Source organism: Galeopterus variegatus, unplaced genomic scaffold (assembly GCF_000696425.1).
Source record: "Galeopterus variegatus unplaced genomic scaffold, G_variegatus-3.0.2 Scaffold3334, whole genome shotgun sequence".
NCBI classification, from domain to species: domain Eukaryota; kingdom Metazoa; phylum Chordata; class Mammalia; order Dermoptera; family Cynocephalidae; genus Galeopterus; species Galeopterus variegatus.
The window spans coordinates 43039-65968 of record NW_007729445.1 but is presented as its reverse complement, the minus strand read 5'-3'; the positions used below and the strand labels follow the sequence as shown (position 1 = coordinate 65968).

Here is a 22930-nt window from a genome sequence, read left to right as displayed (position 1 = left end):
TTCTGCTTATCCATGGATGCGACAGGCATCTAATTTCTCCTTATTTTATAAACATTAAATTGCTGCCTACGTTCTCTTTATTACATGGATATAACAAGGCCAGGGATTTCTCCTTTCTTCCAGGGTTTTAATCCAGTTCTCTGTTTTCCCCTTATCCCATGGGCCCTACTAGAATCCTATTTCTCCTTCTTCTGTTCCACAGAAGATTAAAAGGGGGGGGGGGTCTATCACATCATTTTATCTTCCCCTCTCCNAGGCTCAATATTTCCCCCTTAATTCATGGATATAACCAGGCTTCTTATTTTCACCATATTACAGTGACATGTCTGAGGCCCCCTGTGTTCCTTATATTCCATGAACATGACCAGGGTTCCTACATTATCTTTATTCCATGAACATAGTGAGGCCCCTATTTTCTGCTTATCCATGGATGCGACAGGCATCTAATTTCTCCTTATTTTATAAACATTAAATTGCTGCCTACTTTCCCTTTATTACATGGATATAACAAGGCCAGGGATTTCTCCTTTCTTCCAGGGTTTTAATCAAGTTCTCTGTTTTCCCCTTATCCCATGGGCCCTACTAGAATCCTATTTCTCCTTCTTCTGTTCCACAGAAGATTAAAAAGGGGGAGGGGGCGGTCTATCACATCATTTTGTCTTCCCCTCTCCGTAAGGCTTGCTGCCACTAGCCAAAGAACCCCAGGAGTGATACAATAGGGTCCCCCCTTTTTTAAGTCACTTCTATGGACACACCCAAGGTCTGCGTTTTCCTCTTCTTCCATAGAAATTACCAGTGACCCATTTGCCTTTTACTACATGGACATAACCAACTCCCATATTCCTTCAGCAGATTTATATTTTATGTTTTTAGGCCTGTGTTCATGGGTTTTCTAATATGACCCACCGAATGTTACTTTTCCTCTCTGAGGTCCACAGATTTCCAGCACAGGCTGAGATGGTCCAGGTGTGAGCAGCCTCATGTTTTACTCTGACTCCTTGTTTATCTCTTCTGCAGTGACACCCTGCAGCTCAGGCTCCGGGAACTGCAGAGCTGCCAACTCCACTGGCTAGGCGTGCGCTAGCAAGGCAGGCTCTGAGGGTCCAGGGAGGCTGTTGTGAGGGTCCTAGCATGATTGTCATGATGGAGGGTGGCCTGGGAGCTGGGGCGGGAAGGGTCTGCCAGACCATGGGCTGAAGCACGTGGATGCAGAGTCACAGAAGAATCATGCAGATTTTCTTGACACCTGATGCCTGGCTTGGGGGCAGCTTCTTGGCCTGCATCCATTTAGTCTCCGCCGCAACCCATGATGAGTATTTCTCTCCATCGTCATATCATAGACGAGGAAGCTGAGGCTCAGGGAGACTAAGCAAAGGACTTGAGTGCAGAATGGCTGGATTCCAAGACTCATGCATCCCCCACCACATCATGCTGCTTCTCACAGACCAACACTTTATTTACTTGGTCTTGGACATTTTAACCTTTATTTTGAAACAATTTTAGACTTACAAAAATTTTGCAAAAATAGCATAAACCATTCTTATATACCTTTCATCCCACTTCCCCAAATGTTAACACCTTGTATAATCACAGTACAATGGTGATAACTAGGAATTTAATGTTTGCACAATTCTATTAACTAATCTCCAGATTTTATTCACATTTCATCAATTATCCCTCTATTGATCTTTTTCTGGAGCATGATGTCACTCAGAATCTCACCTTAACAAAATGTTTTAAAAATAGGGCATGTGTACAGGCTTCTGGGTGACACTTAACCTTCAGGGGTCTGCAGGATTAGCTTCTGAGTAAGTTTGCAGCTTATTCTCACCCCCCTCGCCCCACCCCCAGGGAGGCTGAGATTACCTCACAAAGCTCCACTGGGGTCACAACAAGATGGCAAGAGCTAGTGCCAGAGCCTGTAGGCACAGTGGGATCCAGGAAGCAGAAATCTGGGGAGAGATCCTGTGCCTACAGGAAGTGCAGGGAGCAGCTGATGGCTTGGTGAGACAGCTGGAACCCAAGGTAGGTAGGTAGAATGTATCACCCCCTTTTCCATGTTGCTGATTCCTTGCATCTCAGTTCAAATACTACCTTCTCCACAAGTCTTTCCCCAGCCCATAAATGTCGCCCTCTGTCTGCTACACCAGCTCTCATTGCATAGCACTGTAAGGGTCTGTTCTGGGGGCTTTCTTCCCTGCTAGGTGTTAAGGCAGGGAGAGCCATGCCATTCCATTCCATATATGAATGGAAAACGAACTGACTGGAGAGTGGGCTGGGTGGCCCTTCAGGGAAATGTCCCCAGCTGGTCTTCTTTGGTCAGGCCTCGGAAGGAGGAGGTTTGGGCTCAATCTCTGTTTAAATGCTAGCAGGCCGTCTCCCAGGAAAGCTTGTGTTGGCGGGGGCTGTTGTAGAAGAGCCAGCGAGCCGCTGCCTGGCACCAGCCCACCCTGGAAGGTGCAGCTGGAGAGGAGATTTCTGAGGCTGCAGAGATGGGGGTCGGATGCTGGAGGAACCCCTTGCTGCTACTGGTTGCCCTGGTCCTGGCGGCCAAGCTGGGTTACTTCCAAAGGTGGGAGGGCTTCCAGGAGATGCCTATGAGCAAGAAAAACATGAATTCAACACTCAACTTCTTCATTCAATCCTACAACAATGCCAGCAATGACACCTACTTATTCCGAATCCAGAAGCTAATTCGAAGTCAGATGCAGGTTTGTGCCTCAGTTTCTCCCTCATTCTTGCTCATTCAGACATGCAGGGCTTCCAGTGTGGCTCCTGATAGAACTGGGGATGGTGTCTCCAGGTGGGCAGCAGCTTCACCTGCGATGGGCACATTTTAGAGTTGTTCAGGTCCCAAATTGCCTTGTCCACGCTTCTGAAATGCCGGTCTAAGGACTGGAGTGAACCCTGACTCTGTTAGTCAGAAGCAAGAAAGTCCATTGAGGTTCTCAACTGCTCTTCCTTAGGGAGAACTGCCTTTCGTTCTGATATTAGGTCCTTCCAGAGTGACGGCAAACGAGGACAATGTTGCTTTCCTTAAAGGTCTCATTTGGCAAAATACGAATAGTGGTGTCTATCTCTGTAGATACCACTCCACAGCAATACTGTTTTCAGGGTCCAGGGTTGTAAAATCTAAGACTGGGTTCTCTGTGTTCTACGGAAAATTGAAATTACGCAGAGGATTTTTTGGAGGTGGGGGGTTGGGAGGAGTGAGGGATAGATAGGCTTCAATCAAATCATCTCCCCTTTTGCTTAACGTATAAGGTTTCTCTGAAATATATCAATTGAAGGATGATAGAGGAAAAAAAAGTTGTTTGAGAACCACTTTTGTGGGTCCAACCTTCCCTCAAGGTCACTGGTAAAGTGTATGTTAGGACAGTGGCAGCACTGCATCTTGGTTCAATCAGCTGGATTTGGGTGGCAACACTGCATCTTGGTTCAATCAGCTGGATTTGGGAAAAAATCATTGAGTAGGAGAAAAGATTCAGGCCAGAAGGAAGTGCCGCTGGAACAGGAGAAACCAGCGAGGTGGGAGGGCAGGGGTGGTGGGTAGGGAGGGGGTGGGCAGAGCTGGTGCCACAGGGTGGCGGCGGCCCCTAGTCTCAGCATAGACACCTCCGCGAGTCTGTCTCAGTTACACACTTTTACCGCAAGGTGGCGGGGTTGCTCTTGGTCTCTTCTCTCTGATCGGTTTTCTAAACATAAATCTGAGAGTCCAAGGAGGCCCGTCTTGTGAAATCAATCCATTATCATCAGCAGTTAACTATTGAAAAATAGTTATAAGCAAACGTTTGGTGTCATTCAAATTGATAAGTGGACAGAGCCGAGCTGCCAGATGATCTTGTCTCAGGATGTCCCCACCCCAGACATGATGTGTTTTTCTTCATACTTCACTGAGGGGTACAGGAGGCAGGCACGGTGGGCTGCCTGTGCCTGGGCTCCAGGTCCCCCTCTGCGTTTGATGCCCAGCCCCTCCCAACAATAGGATCTTGGTCAAGTGACGTCCAGACTCTCCTGGCCTGGTCTCCTCACCTGCAAAGTGGGTCAGAATAACAGGGAAGCAGTTAACACAGTACTGACATCTAGTAGCACTTGTAAAACTGTTTGCCATTATTATGACTATTTCTATTATTATTTAACATCAAGTCTAATAACAAATAAGAAAACTCTTGCTACACTGGAATGTTGGTTGAACGTATGACCAGCGTTTTAGTTTTTCATACACACAGAGTGTGCTAAAGGTTGGTGTGACAGCTCTTGGCAGAGCATCTGCAGGATGCCAGAGCAGGACGGCGCTGTCCTTTGAAAAGAGCAGAGGAGCACCTGCACCTGGGCTGGTTTCAGTGGCTGCTGGGACTAGGATCTTGGCACTGCCCTTGGGCCTCGCTCCCCTGCTGCCCTGCCCTGAAGTCCCCTTCTGGGAGCAGTGTGGGCACTCCCTGCCTCTGTCGCCACCCCAGTGAGGATGAAGTGATCTCATTTTGTTTGACCACTGACATTTGGGCAGAGGGCTTCCAGGAGCATCTCACCTCACCAGCACAGAACTCTCTAATCCACATATTTACTTGGGGAATCCAGCTCAGTTTCCGACAGAGAACAATAACCACCAAACTCTGTATTAGAGTTTTGCTCCTGGGTGTAGGACTTCCCTGCCCACGGGGCTTTCTTGACCTGCACCCCCTCCAGTCTCCATGGCCTCACACTTGATCTTGAGTAAAAGAAGACAAATCACAGTCATGGGAAATGGCCCTGGCATGTGTCTCTGAAGCTTACAGGTTCACTACATCCCCTTCCTTCACTCTCACACACCCCAGGAGGAAATTGGCATTATTCTTCCATTTTTCAGATGAGGAAAAACTGAGATTCAGGGAGTTGGAGGGACTGTCCAAAGTGACGAAGTTCGCAGGGAATAAGTNTTCTTCATACTTCACTGAGGGGTACAGGAGGCAGGCACGGTGGGCTGCCTGTGCCTGGGCTCCAGGTCCCCCTCTGCGTTTGATGCCCAGCCCCTCCCAACAATAGGATCTTGGTCAAGTGACGTCCAGACTCTCCTGGCCTGGTCTCCTCACCTGCAAAGTGGGTCAGAATAACAGGGAAGCAGTTAACACAGTACTGACATCTAGTAGCACTTGTAAAACACTTCCCCTTTTGTTTAACATATAAAGTTTCTCTGAAATATATCAATTGAAGGATGATAGAGGGAAAAAAGTTGTTGGAGAACCACCTTTATTGGTCCAACCTTCTCTCAAGGTCAGAGGTAGTATGTGTTAGGACAATGGCAACACTGCATCTAAGTTCAATGAGCTGGATTTGGGAAAAAATAATTGAGTAGAAGAAAAGATTCAGGCCAGAAGGAAGGGCCGCTGGAACAGGAGAAACCAGTGAGGTGACAGGGCAGGGGGCTGAGGGTGGGGCAGGGGGTGGGCAGAGCTGGTGCGACAGGGCGGCGACTCCTAGTCGCAGCATAGACATCTCGGCGAGTCCATCTCAGTTATACACTTTACCGCAAGGCAGTGGTGTTGCTCTCGGCCTCTTCTCTTGGATCGGTTTCCTAAACATAGATCTGAGACTGCAAGGAGGCCCGTCCTGTGAAACAATCCATTATCACCAGCAGTTAACTGTTGAAAAATAGTTATAAGCAAACGTTCGATGTCATCAAATTGATAAGTGGACGAAGCGGGGCTGCCGGGTGATCTTGTCTCAGAACGTCCCCACCCCAGACATGATGTGTTTTTCCTCATACTTCAGAGAGGGGTATAGGAGGCGGGCACGATGGGCTGCCTGTGCCTGGGCTCCAGGTCCCCCTCCGGGTTTGACGCCCAGCCCCTCCCAGCAATAGGATCCTGATCAAGTGATGTCCAGACTCTCCTGGGCTCCTCTCATCACCTGCAAAGTGGGTCGGAATAACAGAGAAGCACTTAACACAGTACTGACATCCAGTAGCACTTGTAAAAATGTTTGCCATTATGACTATTTCTGTTATTATTTAACAACCAAGTCTAATAACAAATAGGAAAACACTTGCTACACTGGGATGTTGGTTAAACGTGTGACCAGTGTTTGTAGTTTTTCATACACACAGAGTGTGCTAAAGGTTGGTGTGACAGCTCTTGGCAGAGCATCTGCAGGATGCCAGAGCAGGACGGCGCTGTCCTTTGAAAAGAGCAGAGGAGCACCTGCACCTGGGCTGGTTTCAGTGGCTGCTGGGACTAGGATCTTGGCACTGCCCTTGGGCCTCGCTCCCCTGCTGCCCTGCCCTGAAGTCCCCTTCTGGGAGCAGTGTGGGCACTCCCTGCCTCTGTCACCACCCCAGTGAGGACCAAGTGATCTTATTTTGTTTGACCACTGACATTTGGGCAGAGGGCTTCCAGGAGAATCTCACCTCACCAGTGTAGAACTCTCTAATCCACATATTTACTTGGGGAATCCAGCTCAGTTTCCGACAGAGAACAATAACCACCAAACTCTGTATTAGAGTTTCACTCCTGGGCGTAGGACTTCCCTGCCCATGGGGCTTTCTTGACCTGCACCCCATCCAGTCTCCATGGCCTCACACTTGATCTTGAGTAAAAGAAGACAAATCACAGTCATGGGAAATGGCCCTGGCGTGTGTCTCTGAAGCTTACGGGTTTACTACATCCCCTTCCTTCACTCTCACACACCCCAGGAGGAAATTGGCATTATTCTCCCATTTTTCAGATGAGGAAACTGAGATTCAGGGAGTTGGAGGGACTGTCCAAAGTGACGAAGTTCGCAGGGAATAAGTCCAGGTCTCGAGTGCAGTTCTTCTGTCTCTGTGTGTTGTTCTTCCAGCTCCATAGCTGCTGCGGAATAATGTTCCAGACACTTTGCTAAAACAGTTAATAATTTGTAATGACTCAATTACTTTAAAATTTATCTCATGCATTAAGTGGAATGCATGCTTCCATAAGCCCACACAGCAACTCCATGAGTAGGCACCATTACAACTTGGACTCTCCAAGTGAGGAAACTGAGGCTGCTAAGCAACATGCTCAAGGTCACAGAGTCAGAAAATGGGGAATGCACACCCCAAATCAATTTGACTCCAAAACCCGTGTTTTTAGCTGTGTTGCAAACCTGCCACCCTTCAGGCTGGTTGGGAAGGAGAGTAAGAAGAGAGGAAAAGACTGTAGGGACTGACACAGGGATAGACGCTGGATCTCTATGCTGGGAGGACCATGTGTGCTGCCTGGGGTGGCTGCAGCTGCCAGGCAACCCAGCTCCATGTCACCTCCCTCGTCCTGAGGACAGAAGGGAGACAGGTAACAAGCTGCCTGTTGCCACCATAGCAAAGCCACTCCAGGGAGCCGGCATGAGGGGAGGCCAGGGCCTGGGCTGCCACTGAGCCTCCTCCAGCCAGGGTGGGGAGAAGGGAGCCGTGTTTGTGGTGTGTGAGCTCTGGGAACAGGGACTGTGTCTCCGGGGCTTCCCCCTCAGTCCCTACCTCTCCAGGAGAAGGTCAGTCACCGGATGCCTGGACTCAAAACTAACCGTGCAATCACTTCCCTGCAGTTGACCACGGGGGTCGAGTACATGGTCACCGTGAAGATTGGCCGGACCAAATGCAAGAGGAGTGAAACGAAGAATTCTACCTGCCCCCTGCAAAGCAAGAAGCTGAGGAAGGTGTGTGTGGGAGTCACCTGAAAGGGACTTGCCATCAAAAAGGGGAAAGTGAGCATTTTAAAAAGCACTTCTTGGACGCTGGCTGCTTTTCCAGCCGTGTGGACTGGGTCCTACTAGGGCAGGCCCTGGGGCTGCCTGACACCTCCCAAGGCAATGGGGACAGAGGAAGCCTCTTTATTGGGCAGTCCCACCACGCTGTGCTGGCACACCCTGGACCCAGGCCTCCGGTAACCTGGGTTCCTCAGCGCCCGCCACCCTGGCATTTCCTGCTCCTGGGGTCCTCATTCTGATCTCTCACTCACCACGTCTCTGAGGACTGCCCGGTTTTTCCTTGTCTTCCAAGCTCTGCCCATTCCCTTCTGTTTCTCCTGGTCCCTGAAGGCCACAACCTGCAAGCAGGCAGATATGAGGGTCTCTCTCTGTACCCGGGTGTAGGTGCGGGGCAGGTGGAGGGGCAATGCGGCATTGCCACATTTCTGTTCCACCCAGCCTTTATCTCAGATCCCTCCTGGGTCACAGGCTCCAGTGCACCTGCTATCAGTCCCAAGTGGCTGGGCAGGTGGAACCAGGGTGACGTTCTATTCTGGGCTGACCCTCCCTGCTGTCCCCACCATGTGACCATGGGCAGCTCCTCCTGTGCCCACCTGGTCAGTGAGCAGCCGTCGAGATGGCTCCAGACTCCCAGACCAGGGCCTGAGGGGCAGGACCCTTCTGTTTGCCTTTGAAAACTATTTTCCCAAAAGCTGATTGTCCATGTTCTTTCTTCTTCCAGACTCTCATTTGTGAGTTTTTGATGTACACTGTGCCCTGGGTCAACTATTACCAGCTCTGGAACAATTCCTGTCTGGAGGGCTGAGAGCTCCTTCATAGACCCTCCCTGAGGCCTCGGACGGCCGCGCTGTGCACTGGCTGTCATAAAGTTCTGAAGAACTTGTCTCCCTCGTTCGGGTCTTGCTACACACACACGCACACGCACATGTGCAAACACATGCACACGCTTACCCTCCCAACCCCCACACACTCACACCCACACCACTCACATGCACACCCAGTGGTCTTCAGGAGCTGGTGCAATTGGACAGAATGTTAACTCCTTGTGGAAACCTCCTCATTCTTTCTCCTGCAGCCCATCTCCCATATCGATGGCTTTTCTAGATTCAGGCACATCCCTGATCTCTGGCCCTAACATGAACCCTATGTCCTTCCCCCACCCACACACAGCACTGTGACTCACATGTGTCTTTGTTAGTGTGTCTAAGGTGCCCACAACCAAACCCAGGTTGATGATCCATAGGACTCACAAGACTCAGCATACAGCCGTGCTCATGGCTGTGACTTGGTACAGCAGAAGGACACAAAGCAAAATCAGCAAAGAGAAAAGCAGCATGGGGTGAGGTCCAGAGCAGGGTGGGCACCATCCATCCATCCATCCATCCATCCATCCATCCATCCATCCATCCATCCATCCATCCATCCATCCATCCATCCATCCATCCATCCATCCATCCATCCATCCATCCATCCATCCATCCATCCATCCATCCATCCATCCATCCATCCATCCATCCATCCATCCATCCATCCATCCATCCATCCATCCATCCATCCATCCATCCATCCATCCATCCATCCATCCATCCATCCATCCATCCATCCATCCATCCATCCATCCATCCATCCATCCATCCATCCATCCATCCATCCATCCATCCATCCATCCATCCATCCATCCATCCATCCATCCATCCATCCATCCATCCATCCATCCATCCATCCATCCATCCATCCATCCATCCATCCATCCATCCATCCATCCATCCATCCATCCATCCATCCATCCATCCATCCATCCATCCATCCATCCATCCATCCATCCATCCATCCATCCATCCATCCATCCATCCATCCATCCATCCATCCATCCATCCATCCATCCATCCATCCATCCATCCATCCATCCATCCATCCATCCATCCATCCATCCATCCATCCATCCATCCATCCATCCATCCATCCATCCATCCATCCATCCATCCATCCATCCATCCATCCATCCATCCATCCATCCATCCATCCATCCATCCATCCATCCATCCATCCATCCATCCATCCATCCATCCATCCATCCATCCATCCATCCATCCATCCATCCATCCATCCATCCATCCATCCATCCATCCATCCATCCATCCATCCATCCATCCATCCATCCATCCATCCATCCATCCATCCATCCATCCATCCATCCATCCATCCATCCATCCATCCATCCATCCATCCATCCATCCATCCATCCATCCATCCATCCATCCATCCATCCATCCATCCATCCATCCATCCATCCATCCATCCATCCATCCATCCATCCATCCATCCATCCATCCATCCATCCATCCATCCATCCATCCATCCATCCATCCATCCATCCATCCATCCATCCATCCATCCATCCATCCATCCATCCATCCATCCATCCATCCATCCATCCATCCATCCATCCATCCATCCATCCATCCATCCATCCATCCATCCATCCATCCATCCATCCATCCATCCATCCATCCATCCATCCATCCATCCATCCATCCATCCATCCATCCATCCATCCATCCATCCATCCATCCATCCATCCATCCATCCATCCATCCATCCATCCATCCATCCATCCATCCATCCACCCACCCATCCACCCATCCATCCATCCATCTACCCTTTCATTCTTCCTTCCATTCTTACATTCATCCAATCCAGGCTTCCTTCCAACTATCCATTTATCCTTTCATTCACTTTCCCATCCACCCACTCATCTCCATTGATCCATCCATTTATCCTTCCATCCTCCCATCCTTCCACCAGTCCATCCAGCTTTGCTTCCTACCCTCCTTCATTTGTTCAGCCACCCACCTATCCATTGCATTAGCTCTCTCCTTCCTTCCTCCCTATTTTCTCCCAAATTTCCCTTTTCTTTTTTACTTCCTTCTCTGTAATAAAAAGTCAACACTTGAAATATATTTTGCATATTATTGATTATCATTTCTTAGCATGATTTTGTTTTTCTGCTCTTCATTTGAAAGCCTGGAGTTGGGGGTGGGAGGCTTAGGCATCTACATTCCTCTTAAAGTAAAATTCAGAGTATCAACTCCACTGATTCAATCTCCCCAGTCAAAAAGTTCCTTTAATTTTACTTTACTGTTATCTTCAATTATTCTTTTCATAGGTGTCATGACCTTCTCCAGGGAAGAACCAGAGATTTTGAAGAATTACCCATGTAGAAAGTGAGGAGGGAGCCCATGGATGGACACATTTCTGTGTCGTGAACACCCAGGGTGACCATATAGTTTATGAAGTGAAGCAGGATGCATTATATGCAAAAGGGGATGCATTATATGCAAAAGGGGATGCTATGAATGATCACACTAAGAAGTTAGGCATAAATCAGAATGATTCCAGGCAAGGTAGGACATATAGTCATCTTAGTTTTAATCTGTTTGTGTGAAGTGAAGAGATTTCCAGGGCTTGTAGGACTTGTGACCTTCAAGGAACATGGGACCCACCCTATGCACATTGGGGTGGCGATAGTGCAGCTGCAGTCTGCCCAGCCTTCCCCAGCCAGGAGAGCCCTGGGTGGGAGCATAGCATGTAGGGGCTGAGCTGCCTTTGGGGAGGTAGCTTCTCAGCAGGCCACACACACACACGTCTGTCCCCAGCCTGCCCCCATCACCAAATTATTTCTGAACTCTTTTTCTCATCTCTTCCTTCCCCATGCCAAGAACCACTGGGTGACAGGAACAGAGGCTGGAGCCCAGTGACTGTGCGTTCTTGTGCTGACATTCAGACATTCAGCTGGCACCCCAGCCATGTCCTGCTGGCTGCTGCATGTGATCCGTAACTGGCCACTTCCCTCGCTCAGTCTCCCTGCAACTCAGCCACCTCAGCTCCTCCTCATCCTTCCAGCAATAAAAGAGCAAGGCATTGGCCATTCCCACCTTCACTTTTCCTCTCTAAAGAGGGAGGTATTATCCATACATTCTCTTCAAGTGAGTTTGAATAAATCTCAAATAAGTCTACCCCACCTCATCCTAAAAGCCTAGAAAAAAACCATCAAGTTCATGTGCATTTTACCCAGTACCTTGTAAAGCTCTCCTTTCTGTAAGACACAGTCCTTCGTCTCCAGCTTTTTGCAGGTGGTCCGCTGCATCTCCACGTCGATGTGATACTCCAAGTGATCCGTTATCTGTGGGCAGCGAGTGACAAGGAGCTATAGAGTGGCCTCTGCTCCCTTCTCTGTAGCTTGTGTGTGCAGGATCACCTTACACTGTGCCTGAGGGCAAGGACCCAGTCCTGGACAGGTTGGTGGGCTCCCCACTCCCCTATCTGACTCCATGCCTCTTATTGTCTTTCAAAGACACCACTAGAAATACGATCCATATGCAAAACCAGTCCTTGGATAACACAAATGATGCTAATTGCCTGAGGTAGGGGTCTGTAAATTTTTTCTGCAAAGGGCTAGGGAGCAAACATTTTGGGCTTGTGGGCCATACGGTCTCTATTGCTATGACTCAACTCTGCCATCAAAACATGCAAGCGGCCACAGACGACACAAATGCAGATGGTATGCCTGGGTTCCTATAACACTGCTTGCAAAAGTGGACAGCAGGCAGATTTGGCCCTTGGAATGTGATTTGCTGATTCTTGATCTTAAGGGACTTAACTTCATCCACTCTAGTGAATTTATGCTTCTCTTAAAATGCCCACCTCAAACTCAGTGAGGCCAAATTTCACCAGAGTGGGACCTTCCCCTGAGTACCAGCGATCCCCTGGCATAGGGGAATGGCGAGGAGAGAGGACGGGAGCCACACTGACCTTCTTCAGGATTTTCAGGACTCGGAGGATCCTGAAGTTGTACTCATCATCACTTTCCCTATTATACTCATCAGTGACAAACTGCAAGGTGTCCGGCACGTAAGCTTCCACTGCAGACACTTCTTGGACCAGGATAAAGGTTTTCTTCCTTGTTTGGTAGGTATGGGCCATCAGGGCCACCAGAATGGCCAGCAGGAGCTGTGGAGCCTTCCAGGGTCTGGCCATCCTCCCTTAGCTGGGAAGGAATACTAAGAGCTCTCTCCTGGCTTCCCAGGGCCAGTCGGATCACACTGAGCCTACCTGCCCTGGCTGGGTCTCACAGCAGCCCGTAGTGGACACCTGCAGCTCTCCTCCCCTCCTCCTCCCACTTTGCCCACAGCTGAACATGAGGGGAGGGCAGGGGGGACTTTGCAGTGATTGGCAAGCTCACTCTCACTTTCTTTTTCTTTTGCATAAGATGTAGGCGCGTGCGCCTACACACACACACACACACACACACACACACACACACACACACACTTCTTCTTTTGGGGCTGCTCCCTCAGCACCGCACTGCCTCCTGTGGACCCAGCATTATCTTGCTGGAAGCCAGGGGCCTCTGTCCACTGAGCTGCTCCCCTAAGCAGGGACCATGGAAGGTCTGGGGGACAGGAACTGATGGAGACACAGGGGCTATTGGGTCCCAGGAAGTAGAGCATGAACAGGTGAGCCTGCGGAGGGACTGTCTGCACAGGAAGACTCTCCCCCATCACCTGGCTCCTGAAGGCCTGTCTAGGCAACAGCCTTCCCCCGGAGCACAGAGGATCAGAGGACCAGGAAGAAAAGTGTGGAGTGAGAGCGTCTTACCTCTGAAGCTGATGACACCTGAATGTCAGCAAACCCCAGAGTGAGCGCATCTCAATCGTAGATGTTTTAGAGGAAGAGGAGGTGAAAACGCAGGGCGGAGGCTGTGCATTTTCAGGCATGAGGAACAGAGAGTTTCTGGCTGGTAACTCTAGTCTCCTAAAGTTAAGACCCTACAGGAGCCCCCAACCTCGGTGTCCAAGTGGAGGAGGCAGTCGCGGGTGGCGGAGGCTGGCGCTCCTGTCCGGTGGCACGCAGAGTGCAACGTCATCTCAGTGCGGTTGTGTGTTATTACTGTAAAGTCCTTTATGGTGCTATCTGGAAAGATGCAAGGTAGAGACAGGTAGTGATGGTTCCCATGTAACACAGGAAGGGATGCAGGTGAGCACAGGTAAGAGGTACCTGGAAGGGCCAGATGCCGCCTGTTTCAAGTTTTTCCATTAATGATTAGCCAGGTTTTTCCACACGCATTCCAGGGGAGGCCAGTAACAAGGAAGTGAGGGTCTTTTTCCTAACAACCCCCTGCCAGACTTCCCTCACAGACACTTACAGCCCCCCACATATTCACACTCACACCAGAACACAGAGACACACACCTACACACCGACATGCCACACACAGAGACATACGCTCACACGCCTGCCCATGTAAACACCCACACTCACAGTGAAACTCACAGATTCACAACACATGCACACACCAGCTACACTCACCTGCACCTTCACAGGGGACAGTTTCTTTGCATTCTTTCAAAACAACAACAAAGCAGAGTCATCACCAAAATGTCTTCCTAGGCCACACATTGCTGCTGCCCTTAGAAGTCCCCTTCATGGGTGAGACCCTTTCCTACGGGAAGTACAAGGGATCTGACAGTTGTACCCTCGACTCTCACTCCCCATTGAAATCATTTTAGGAAAGACCCCTCTGCCTTTCTCCAGCTGAGAGAACTCACAAAGCAGGGAGAGGAGTTGGAAGGTGAGGCGGGACCCCAGGAGCGAGCTGCACTGACTTCAGGGGTCTCTCCTCAGAGCCCTGTGGAGGTTGATGGAGGGCATATTATGGAAAGGCTCTGTCTTGGCCTCCTGTCTGTGCATCTAGGGTGCTCTCAATTTGTCTGGGGGCATGACAGCAAGGTGGAAAAAAGCAAAAAGCTGTGCATCATTAGGCCTGCTGTAAGGCCTGCTAGGCCACTGCACCCCTGGGGCACTGGGGCAGCTATAAGTGGGATAGTAGAGCTGTTCTCGGTGGGTTGCCGTGATGATTGAGTAAGGGCCAGCAGCAGATCTTGCTCGCTCTTTCCTTCCTCGGTAAGAGAACTGCACTTTTTGTTTGGGTATGGAACTATCTGCAATAAAGATTGCATTCCCCAGCCTTCTTTAAAGCTGGGAGTGGCCACATGACCAAGATATAAGTGAAATTCTTGTTTCAGACATGTGGGAATTCACACTGTAAAGAGCTGACTCACCTGGGAGGAGTCATTTCTGCCTTTTCTGCTACCGGGAATGACGACCAGATGGCTGGAGCTCCAGCAGCTATATTGGAACATGAAGTAACCTGGAGGACAGAAGCCAGCTCTGAGGAAGGGAGAGAGAAAGATGGAAGAAACCTGCTGCTTTGTGTCCTCTTCATTTTTTGGAGTCACAATGCCAGCCCTATGTTGCCATCTGAAATTCTTTTACAGAAGAAAATAAACTCTTGTGTGTTTAAGCCACTATTTTTGGTCTCTGATTTTCACAGCCTCACACTTTTGCTAGTTGAAACAGGATCTGACAAATGGTAAGTGCTCAATATGTGATAGGATTATTATAAAATGGTCTGAGCAATATAAAATTTTGTTTTCTATTGTCTGGTTTAGACAGTTCATGATGTAGACGTATGTGCCGAGTTGTTGTAAGACTACAAATAATATGTAAGCATCCAGCACTTGGTGGGGCAGGATGGGGGGCAGGGTTGGGGGCCTCAAAAAGAATCCCTCTTGTAAGCGCCGCTGGGGTTTGATCATGGAGTGTCTCCCACGTGCGCTGACTGCTGTGCAGATCTGGAAATGTTCCTTTCCAACCTCAGTGGGCAGCCCATCTGCTTTTATCCTGATCACTCAACCGCACCTGACCAGGTCCCTCAGTTCCCAGGCCACAAGGCAAGAAGGCAGAATGAAAGAGGCCTGCCCAGGAGATGGAGGTGGTTGGTCCTCCACCAGGATGCACTCACAGGACTTCCCTTGGTCAGTCACTTCCTGCCACCCACTTACCTTCCTGGCCCTGCAGGGGTGGGCAGGCAATGTGCAGAACGCCACATCCTCCCTGTCCTTTTGATCCTATATTCCTTCCTTCTAATTCTTCTTCCTGTCCCCTTCTAATTCTTCTCTCTGCCCCCTGCCCCCCCCCCCCCAACTCCCCTGCTGGCTGCAATACAAGTGCTCTCCCCCAAGCCCAAACCTTGGCCTCTTGCTCTATGTTAATAATTCTTAACTCTGGAAGATGCAAGGATCCCCTATGAGAAAGGGGTGTAATGTAAAACTTCCATTTTAACATTCAGTAACATTTACATAAAATGCTGCATATAACTTAAGTGTGGTTATAGACCCCTGGATCCAACCCCTTGGCATGAACCCTTTATTAAGAACTCCTTTTCTACACTCTTAGCTACTAACAATTTGTCCACATTCAATGCTTCTGTAGAGGTGACCCCCATATACCTTCATTCCAGGTCCCTATTTTGATGTCTGATCCTACATTTCTAACTGGTTGCTGCAATTTTGTTTGAAAGTCTACTACGAATTGAAACTCCTCAAGCCCCAAAAGGACTCATTGTCTTCACTCGCCTTTCACCACCCCTCTGGGGGTCCATATTCTGTCTCTTGAGAGCCCAAAAGTCAGCCACCAAGTTCCCCTCAGTCTTCCATGCAAGTCTCAGTTCCACCCTCACCATGGATTCTTCATTGGCAACATGGAGCAATACGTGTATTGCTAAGAGACACGCACCTATGGGTGTAATATTTTAAGATGCTGAAATTCAAAATGGAAGGGATCATAATTTCCAGCTGTCAGAAAGACTGAATACTCAGCTTCAAGGTTACGTGGACTTGCCTAATGCTCCTGCAGCCACAGGCTTGGAGTTGCTCTGCTAGAAGATAATACTTGGCCACCAAACTGCCAACTCAGATAGGTGAACATGCTGAGGAAGCTCAACCAGCTGGTTTCTAAAATTTCTCACTCACTCTTTAATTCTAGTGATTTTGTAAGTTCTCTAGTTGCAGTTGATGCTTCTCCATGGTTCCCCGTCGTTCAGGTGGATGCGTCTCCTTGAGAGTGAAATCAGGCTTGGTTTGTGTCCTCGGCCTTCACATCCCATGAAAACTGTCCTCTGCAGCCAAGTAGATCTGTTACAGCTCCCTGGGCTCAGAGGGGACTGATGTGGGAAATCAGTCAGGTGGCTTCCCAGGGTATCCGTCTTCCAGGAACACGAACGTATCTCACTGAATTATGGTGAGGATGAGAAAGGCATGTATATTAGGACTGTCTGCAGAAGAGAAGGTCCCCGAGCCCTTGAAGGAGGCTGCATGTTCCCGTGGGATTTTGATTTGGCTGCATTTGTTTTGTGGGTCTGGGGCTGGAGGAGTTGGAATTGCTGGCCACAGAGGAGAGGCTGCGCTCCCAGCCAGGGACTCCCCTTCTTCACCTTCCCTAGAGCATGCGGCCTCTTCTCTCCATCAAAGTGGGCCCAACATTTACAGGGGTCTCAGGCTGCCAGCTGCCCTCATGCCCAGGTCTCCAGCACCCCGGCCTTAGCTCAGTCTTGGTTGGGGGACTCCAGTCAGATGAATATTCTTCCCCTATTCTTCACTTTGTTAACAGTGACTTGTTTTCCTGGACTTTGCTCAGAAGTGGTCTCCTCCAGGAGATCACTGGTTGCTTGGCCCACCCCTCTACCCAGGCCGACGTGGATGACACTCCTTTGGCCATGTGTCCATCTAATCATGCAAGGCTGTCTTCCTTTTATTGCTTTCTGGGTCTGCCTCTGTCCCTTGGGACAGGAAAGTCAGATGTCTGGGGTCATGTCTGGCTCTACCACTTGTCAATTGGGTGGCTATGGGACAGTTACTTACATTCAATATGTCTCAGTCTTCTCACTCATAAAATGGGTATAAAGTAGTTATCATGTGATAATTAAAAGAGATAATTTAGGCAAAGGGCTTAAACAGTATTCAACAAATGTTACCAGACTCAATGGGTCCATTTCTCAGTGAGCTCAATCAACAAATGCAACCAAGACCAGAAGCCTGGATAGGAAGGCTTATGACTTGTCACAGGCAAGGAGAACAGTGGGGATCGCTCCCAAAGCAGCATCTCCTCGATGGGAGGGTTGCACTTCTCACGCTGAGGGTGAACATGAACATACATTAGTTTACTGAGGTCATCACACGCAGGCACGGTTCATCTCCACACTGGCTCATGCAGGCACGTTACGCTGATCAGTAACCTGCCGCCCCGGTGGAGCATTTAGTACTGTAATGAGCAAAGTTCACTCCAAGTTCAGTGTGTTAGTCCCAGAACCTGGTGAGTCTGGTCTCAACTGGTTTCTGCTGGTTCTGTGATCAGGAGCTTCTCTTCTCAACTCCCTGGAACTGCCTCTTCTCATGAGGAGCCCTTACCAGTTCCCTCCTATTCGGATCCTGTGGCTAACACAGACATTGCTGTTACTGTTGATGTTATTATCATTATTGCGGACACTTAGTGCGGCTCTGGATGTGGAAGGAATGGCTGAGCCTTGCGTCTCTCACCCTGCTCATCCCTTGTGCCCAACAGTCACCTGGTCCCCTTGGGTCATTCTTCAGAACACCTCTCGAAGACTACTGGCATGGAAGTGCCATGGGGCAGGTCTTTCTTTTATTCACAGCTGCATCCCCAGGGGCTGGCACAAACTCATTGCTCAAAAACACATCAAATGAATGAATGCATGAACACACAAATGAATGAATGATGAATAAAATTCTTTTCCCCTGAATTGCATTCCATGGCCACCTCCCAGCCGCTCTTCCTTGGCTCCATCTGGACTCAGGTGACATCCTGACGGCTCACGTGATGTTCGTTCTGGCTTTTCCCCGCACACCAGAGCTGGGGTCACCACAACTGCAGCCTCCGCTGAGTCTCCAGCGGCTCCCAGAGGCCTAGGAAATAAGGAGCAGACTCAAGGGACAGCCCACGTTCATAGCGTCCCTTCTGTTCGTGCTTTCCTGGCTTATACTCTTTCTAGCAGTGTACAGGAATGCCCTTTCCTCAAGCCTGCTGATCCCCACACCCCTCGTAAGCACCTCAAAGGCATCGTGCCAATCTGGGAACAGACACATGGGGTTCTGCCTCACAGCCTGCAAGGCACATGGGCTACCCCCAGCAGAACTCCCCAAATGCTCTCCCTAACGGGGTAGTCCAGTGCCCTCACCCAACATAGCCAAGGTTCCCCTGATGTGTCCTCAAGGTCCAGAGGGTCCAGAGCCGTGGTCGTCCTGGCGGTCAGAGTGGTGTTCAGAAGTGGCCCTTGTACCTGTTGGCCCCCTGTGGAATTTGTGTTGGTGGAAGGAATGACTGGGGAGTGAACTGTGCATTTCTTTGCTTGGCAGGTGGCTGTCTGGTCGTATCAGCCACATTTGCTGAATAATCATCTTTCACCAACTGACTTGACCATCCACCATGATCAAACGCTCTATCTGGCTCTCTTCCTGGCCTTGATTCTGCCCAACCTCTGGTGTGCTGGTCAGGGGGGTCTCCTGGGAGTGAGGCAGGAGCAGCTGTGTGGCCATGGCTCCCACCATCTTTACAGTGTGTAATACCTCTTGTCCCCTCGTTCCCTTTCTTCTACAGAAGCGTGCTGGCTCTTCCACTTTTATGTTTCTAAGCAGACTTTTAAGTTGGCTTGTATACTAACTAAAACGTCATGTTGAAATTTTGAATTGGGAATACATTAAATATCAGATCAATTTGGGGAAAACTAAATATTTATAATATTGAGCATTACACTTTTGACTTACTTAGGTCTTTCTTTGTTTCCCCATCACCTCAAACATTTATCATTTCTTTGTGCTTACTTAAGGTCCTTTTTATAGTTCTCAGAAGTCTTTAACATATTTCTTCATCTATATTTTGCTTATTTCTTATTAATTTTATTTCCTAGGTAGTTTCCATTACATTTATTTGCCATTGCAAATAGGCTATTCCATTACATTTTCCACCCGGTTGTCGAAAGTGTAGATTTCCTGCTTATTCAGCCACTGCACTGATTTCTCTTCTTGTCCAAAATAGTTTTTTGGATGATTTTCTTTGGTTATCCATGCCTGCAATTATATCATCAGCATTTAATGACAATTTTATCTTCTCCTTCCTGGTTATCAATACATTTTAATTCATAGATTTTGTATTCATGAGGCATGTGAGTTAGTTATTTCTGTGTAACGTGCCACGCCAAAGTGTAGTGTCTTAAAACAGTATGCACACATTGAGTCCATGAGCCTGCAAGTTGGCTGGGTAATCTTGGCTGCACTCCCTCATTTGCAGTAAGTGGAGGTCAGGTAGTGGCTCTGCTGATCTTGGGTGGGTTCCTTCTCATGTCTGGGGCCTGAGCTGGGACTACTGGTCTGACTTGGCTATGCTCCACATGGCCCCTCATGCTCCAGCAGGCTAGCCCAGGTGCATGCCCATGGTGGAGGCAGGCTTCCAAGAGCATGAGTAGAAATGCTCTGGGTCTCTTGGGGCTTAGTTAGGAAATGGCCTGCAGATCCTTCTGGCACATTCCATTGTAGAGGTAAATAGTCTCCTCACAACGAGAGAAGTTGCAAAGTCCCATTGCAAAGGATGTGGACGCAGGTGGACTAAAGAATTGCAGACATTTTATCAATCCAGCAGAGTATTAATTCCAAACAAATGAAAATAAACATTTCCCTATTTCTAAATTAAAATAAAATGATAATCACATGTAGTCCCGAACATGACTATTATGTGTTCACTCTTTATCTCCCAAAAGACGAACTCTTTATACCTACTTCATTTCCCTGTTCTTCTGTCTCCCAGGATGAACCATGAGGGATGATTTTATTCGTCTCTTTTTCCATCTCTCTTCCATCCAAATCCAGAATTTTTATGAGATAGTTGAACAAATTTTGGTTTCCAACTTTTGATTCATTTTTATTTATAGAATGTTTCTTTCATTCAAGAATTCTCAATACATTAAAATATCTGAGCTACAGTAGTTTTATTCACTTAGATTTAATTATGTGCTTTGTATACATAAAATAGTGTTATTGTTCCACACTGTCTCCTCTTTGCATTCTCTTTTCTGGAAATCTCTGTTTTAATCTGATTGTGCTTTGGCTGGAGGGCTTTCTGGAATTTTTTTCTGAATGGGTTTGTGACCTTTTATTTCTTTCTGTGATAGGATGAATCATGGCTCCCCCAGCAATTTCCATATGGTAAGCCTCAGAACCTGTGAATGTGGTACCTTACCTGGTAAAGGGTCTTTGCAGGTGTGATTACGTTACGGATCTAGAGATGGGGACATTATCTTGGATAAGCTGGGTGGGCCCAATTTAATGGCAATGGTCCTTATAAGAGGGCGGCAGGGATGAGAAGGTAGTAAAAGGAGCTGAGACAACAGGAGCACAAAGAGTGACAAATGCCACAGGCTGGCCTTGGTGATGGAGGACAGCACCACAGGCCAAGGAATGCAAAAGGCCTCTCAAAGATGAGAAAGCCAAGAAAAAGAATCCTCCCCTAGAGCCTACAGAAGGAATGCAGCCCTGCTGACACCTTGATTTTAGCCCAGTGAAAATCATACTGGACTTCTGACCTCCCGATAATAAATTTAGTTGTTTTAAGCTTCTAAGTTTGTGGTAATATGTTACAGCAGCAATAAGAAAATAATACATCCTCTCCTATTTTTTAATGTTTTATAAATGTTTTATTGCAATACAACATGCACACAAAAAGTACACAAATCATAAATGTACAGAAATTTTACGAACTTAATACACTCATGCAATCAGCTCCCAGATCAAGATCCAGAACATAATCTTCCCCCAAAGACCCCTTCATGTCCCTGCTGGTCATGCCCACCTGAAAAGTCACCATTATTCTCATTTCTAACAGCAGAGATTAGTTTGCATGTTTTTGAACTTTACATAAACAAAATTATGCAGTAGGTGCTATTATGTATGTAGCTCTTTTTATTCAACATCGTATTTGTGCCATTCATCTATGCTTTATGTAGTTTTGGTTGGTTCCTTCTCATTGCAGTGCAGTATAGCATTGTGTAAATACACCTTTTTTATGCAAATTTTTTAGTAACAGTTATATTGAGATATAATTTACATACCATACAATTCACCCATTGAAAGCACATAATTCAAAGGGTTTTAATATTCACATGGCTGTAAGACAGTCACCAAAATTAATTTTAGGACATTTTAATCATCTCCTAAAGAAACTGTATCTTTCAGCCATCACCCTTCATTCCCACTCTGCCCCCCACCAGCCTCTGCTGCAGCCCTAAGGAAAATGTAACCTACCTTTGTCTCTATAGATTTCCCTATTCTGGACATTTCATATGAATAAAATTGTACAATGGGATCTTTCTTGGCTGGCTTCTTTCACTCTTCTCAATGTTTTCAAGGTCCATCCATGTTGTAGCATGCATCAGTACTTCATTCCTTTTATGGTTGAGTAATGTTCCATTATTTGGATAGACCATATGTGTTGGGCTTTCTATCAGTTGATGGACATTTGGTTTGTTTCCACTTTTTAGCTATTATGAATAATATTGCCATGAACATTCATGTGCAACTTCTCATGTGGACATATGTTTTAGATTCCCTTGGTATATTTCTAGGAGTGGAATTACTGCATCAAATGATAATTCTGTATTTAACCTTCTAAGGTTCAATTTCTTAACAAGCAACACAAAGTTTTAGTTTGTTTTAGTTTGGGCAACTGCAGGGGTTTTTATTTTTATTTTTTAAATTTTTAGTTTAATATCTAGCAGAAATGACTTTCTGGTGTACAGTTTTATGAATCAACACGTTTATAGATTCATGCTACCAATACCACAATCAAGATGCACAATGGTTACATCATTACAGAGAAAGTTCTTAGTGGTGTGTGTTTGCAGTCATTTGCTCTTCCAACCCCATCCTCTTGCAACAACTAACTTGTTTTCTGTCACTGTGGTTTTAATATAGGAGGTGCTCAGTTTCCCTGATCTCAGGTTTCAGGACACGCTTCTGGGTAACAAGCCATTCCCCAAAGTTTCAGACCCCCCCTCTGAGTTCTCCCCTAAAGGAAAGTTACTGTTGCCAGTTAGACCTATTTTCAGCACCAACATGGGGAAAATGAGACCACAAGGGACTGTCTTATGCAAATCCAGTGGCTGGGCATGCTCAATAGAGAGCACAAAATATTCCTGTATATGCCTGGTGCATGTGATAGGGTCTGACCAATGAACATGCTCCAGAAGAGACCAACTGAGCATGTGCAAGACTCAGTGTTACATAACTGGGAGCCATCCCCTTGAGTGAATATTCATTAGATAGAGAAAC

At 47.9% G+C, this 22930-nt stretch overlaps 2 protein-coding genes across 2 annotated transcripts; one reads left to right on the top strand and one right to left on the bottom strand.

Annotated features, from left to right (window-relative positions):
• The first annotated feature begins 1959 nt into the window (after nt 1-1959).
• On the top strand, nt 1960-8500 carry CSTL1 (cystatin-like 1). Its single transcript, XM_008584691.1, has 4 exons — nt 1960-2033; nt 2373-2711; nt 7534-7644; nt 8417-8500. The coding sequence occupies exons 2-4, from the start codon at nt 2493-2495 to the stop codon at nt 8498-8500; spliced, it is 414 nt and encodes a 137-aa protein (XP_008582913.1). The 5' UTR covers nt 1960-2033; nt 2373-2492.
• A 2207-nt stretch (nt 8501-10707) lies between these two features.
• On the bottom strand, nt 10708-12732 carry CST11 (cystatin 11). The gene is made up of 3 exons (XM_008584690.1): nt 12508-12732; nt 11774-11878; nt 10708-10719 (listed from the first exon to the last, which is right to left on the bottom strand). The coding sequence occupies exons 1-3, from the start codon at nt 12730-12732 to the stop codon at nt 10708-10710; spliced, it is 342 nt and encodes a 113-aa protein (XP_008582912.1).
• Nucleotides 12733-22930: the final 10198 nt, after the last annotated feature.

Coding starts and splice junctions, on each gene's coding strand:
- CSTL1 (XM_008584691.1), top strand. CDS start 2,493: ATGGGGGTCGGATGCTGGAGGAACCCCTTGCTGCTACTGGTTGCCCTG. Junction 2,712..7,533: donor TAATTCGAAGTCAGATGCAG/GTTTGTGCCTCA, acceptor ACTTCCCTGCAG/TTGACCACGGGGGTCGAGTA. Junction 7,645..8,416: donor AAAGCAAGAAGCTGAGGAAG/GTGTGTGTGGGA, acceptor TTCTTCTTCCAG/ACTCTCATTTGTGAGTTTTT.
- CST11 (XM_008584690.1), bottom strand. CDS start 12,732: ATGGCCAGACCCTGGAAGGCTCCACAGCTCCTGCTGGCCATTCTGGTG. Junction 11,879..12,507: donor TCCTGAAAATCCTGAAGAAG/GTCAGTGTGGCT, acceptor CGCTGCCCACAG/ATAACGGATCACTTGGAGTA.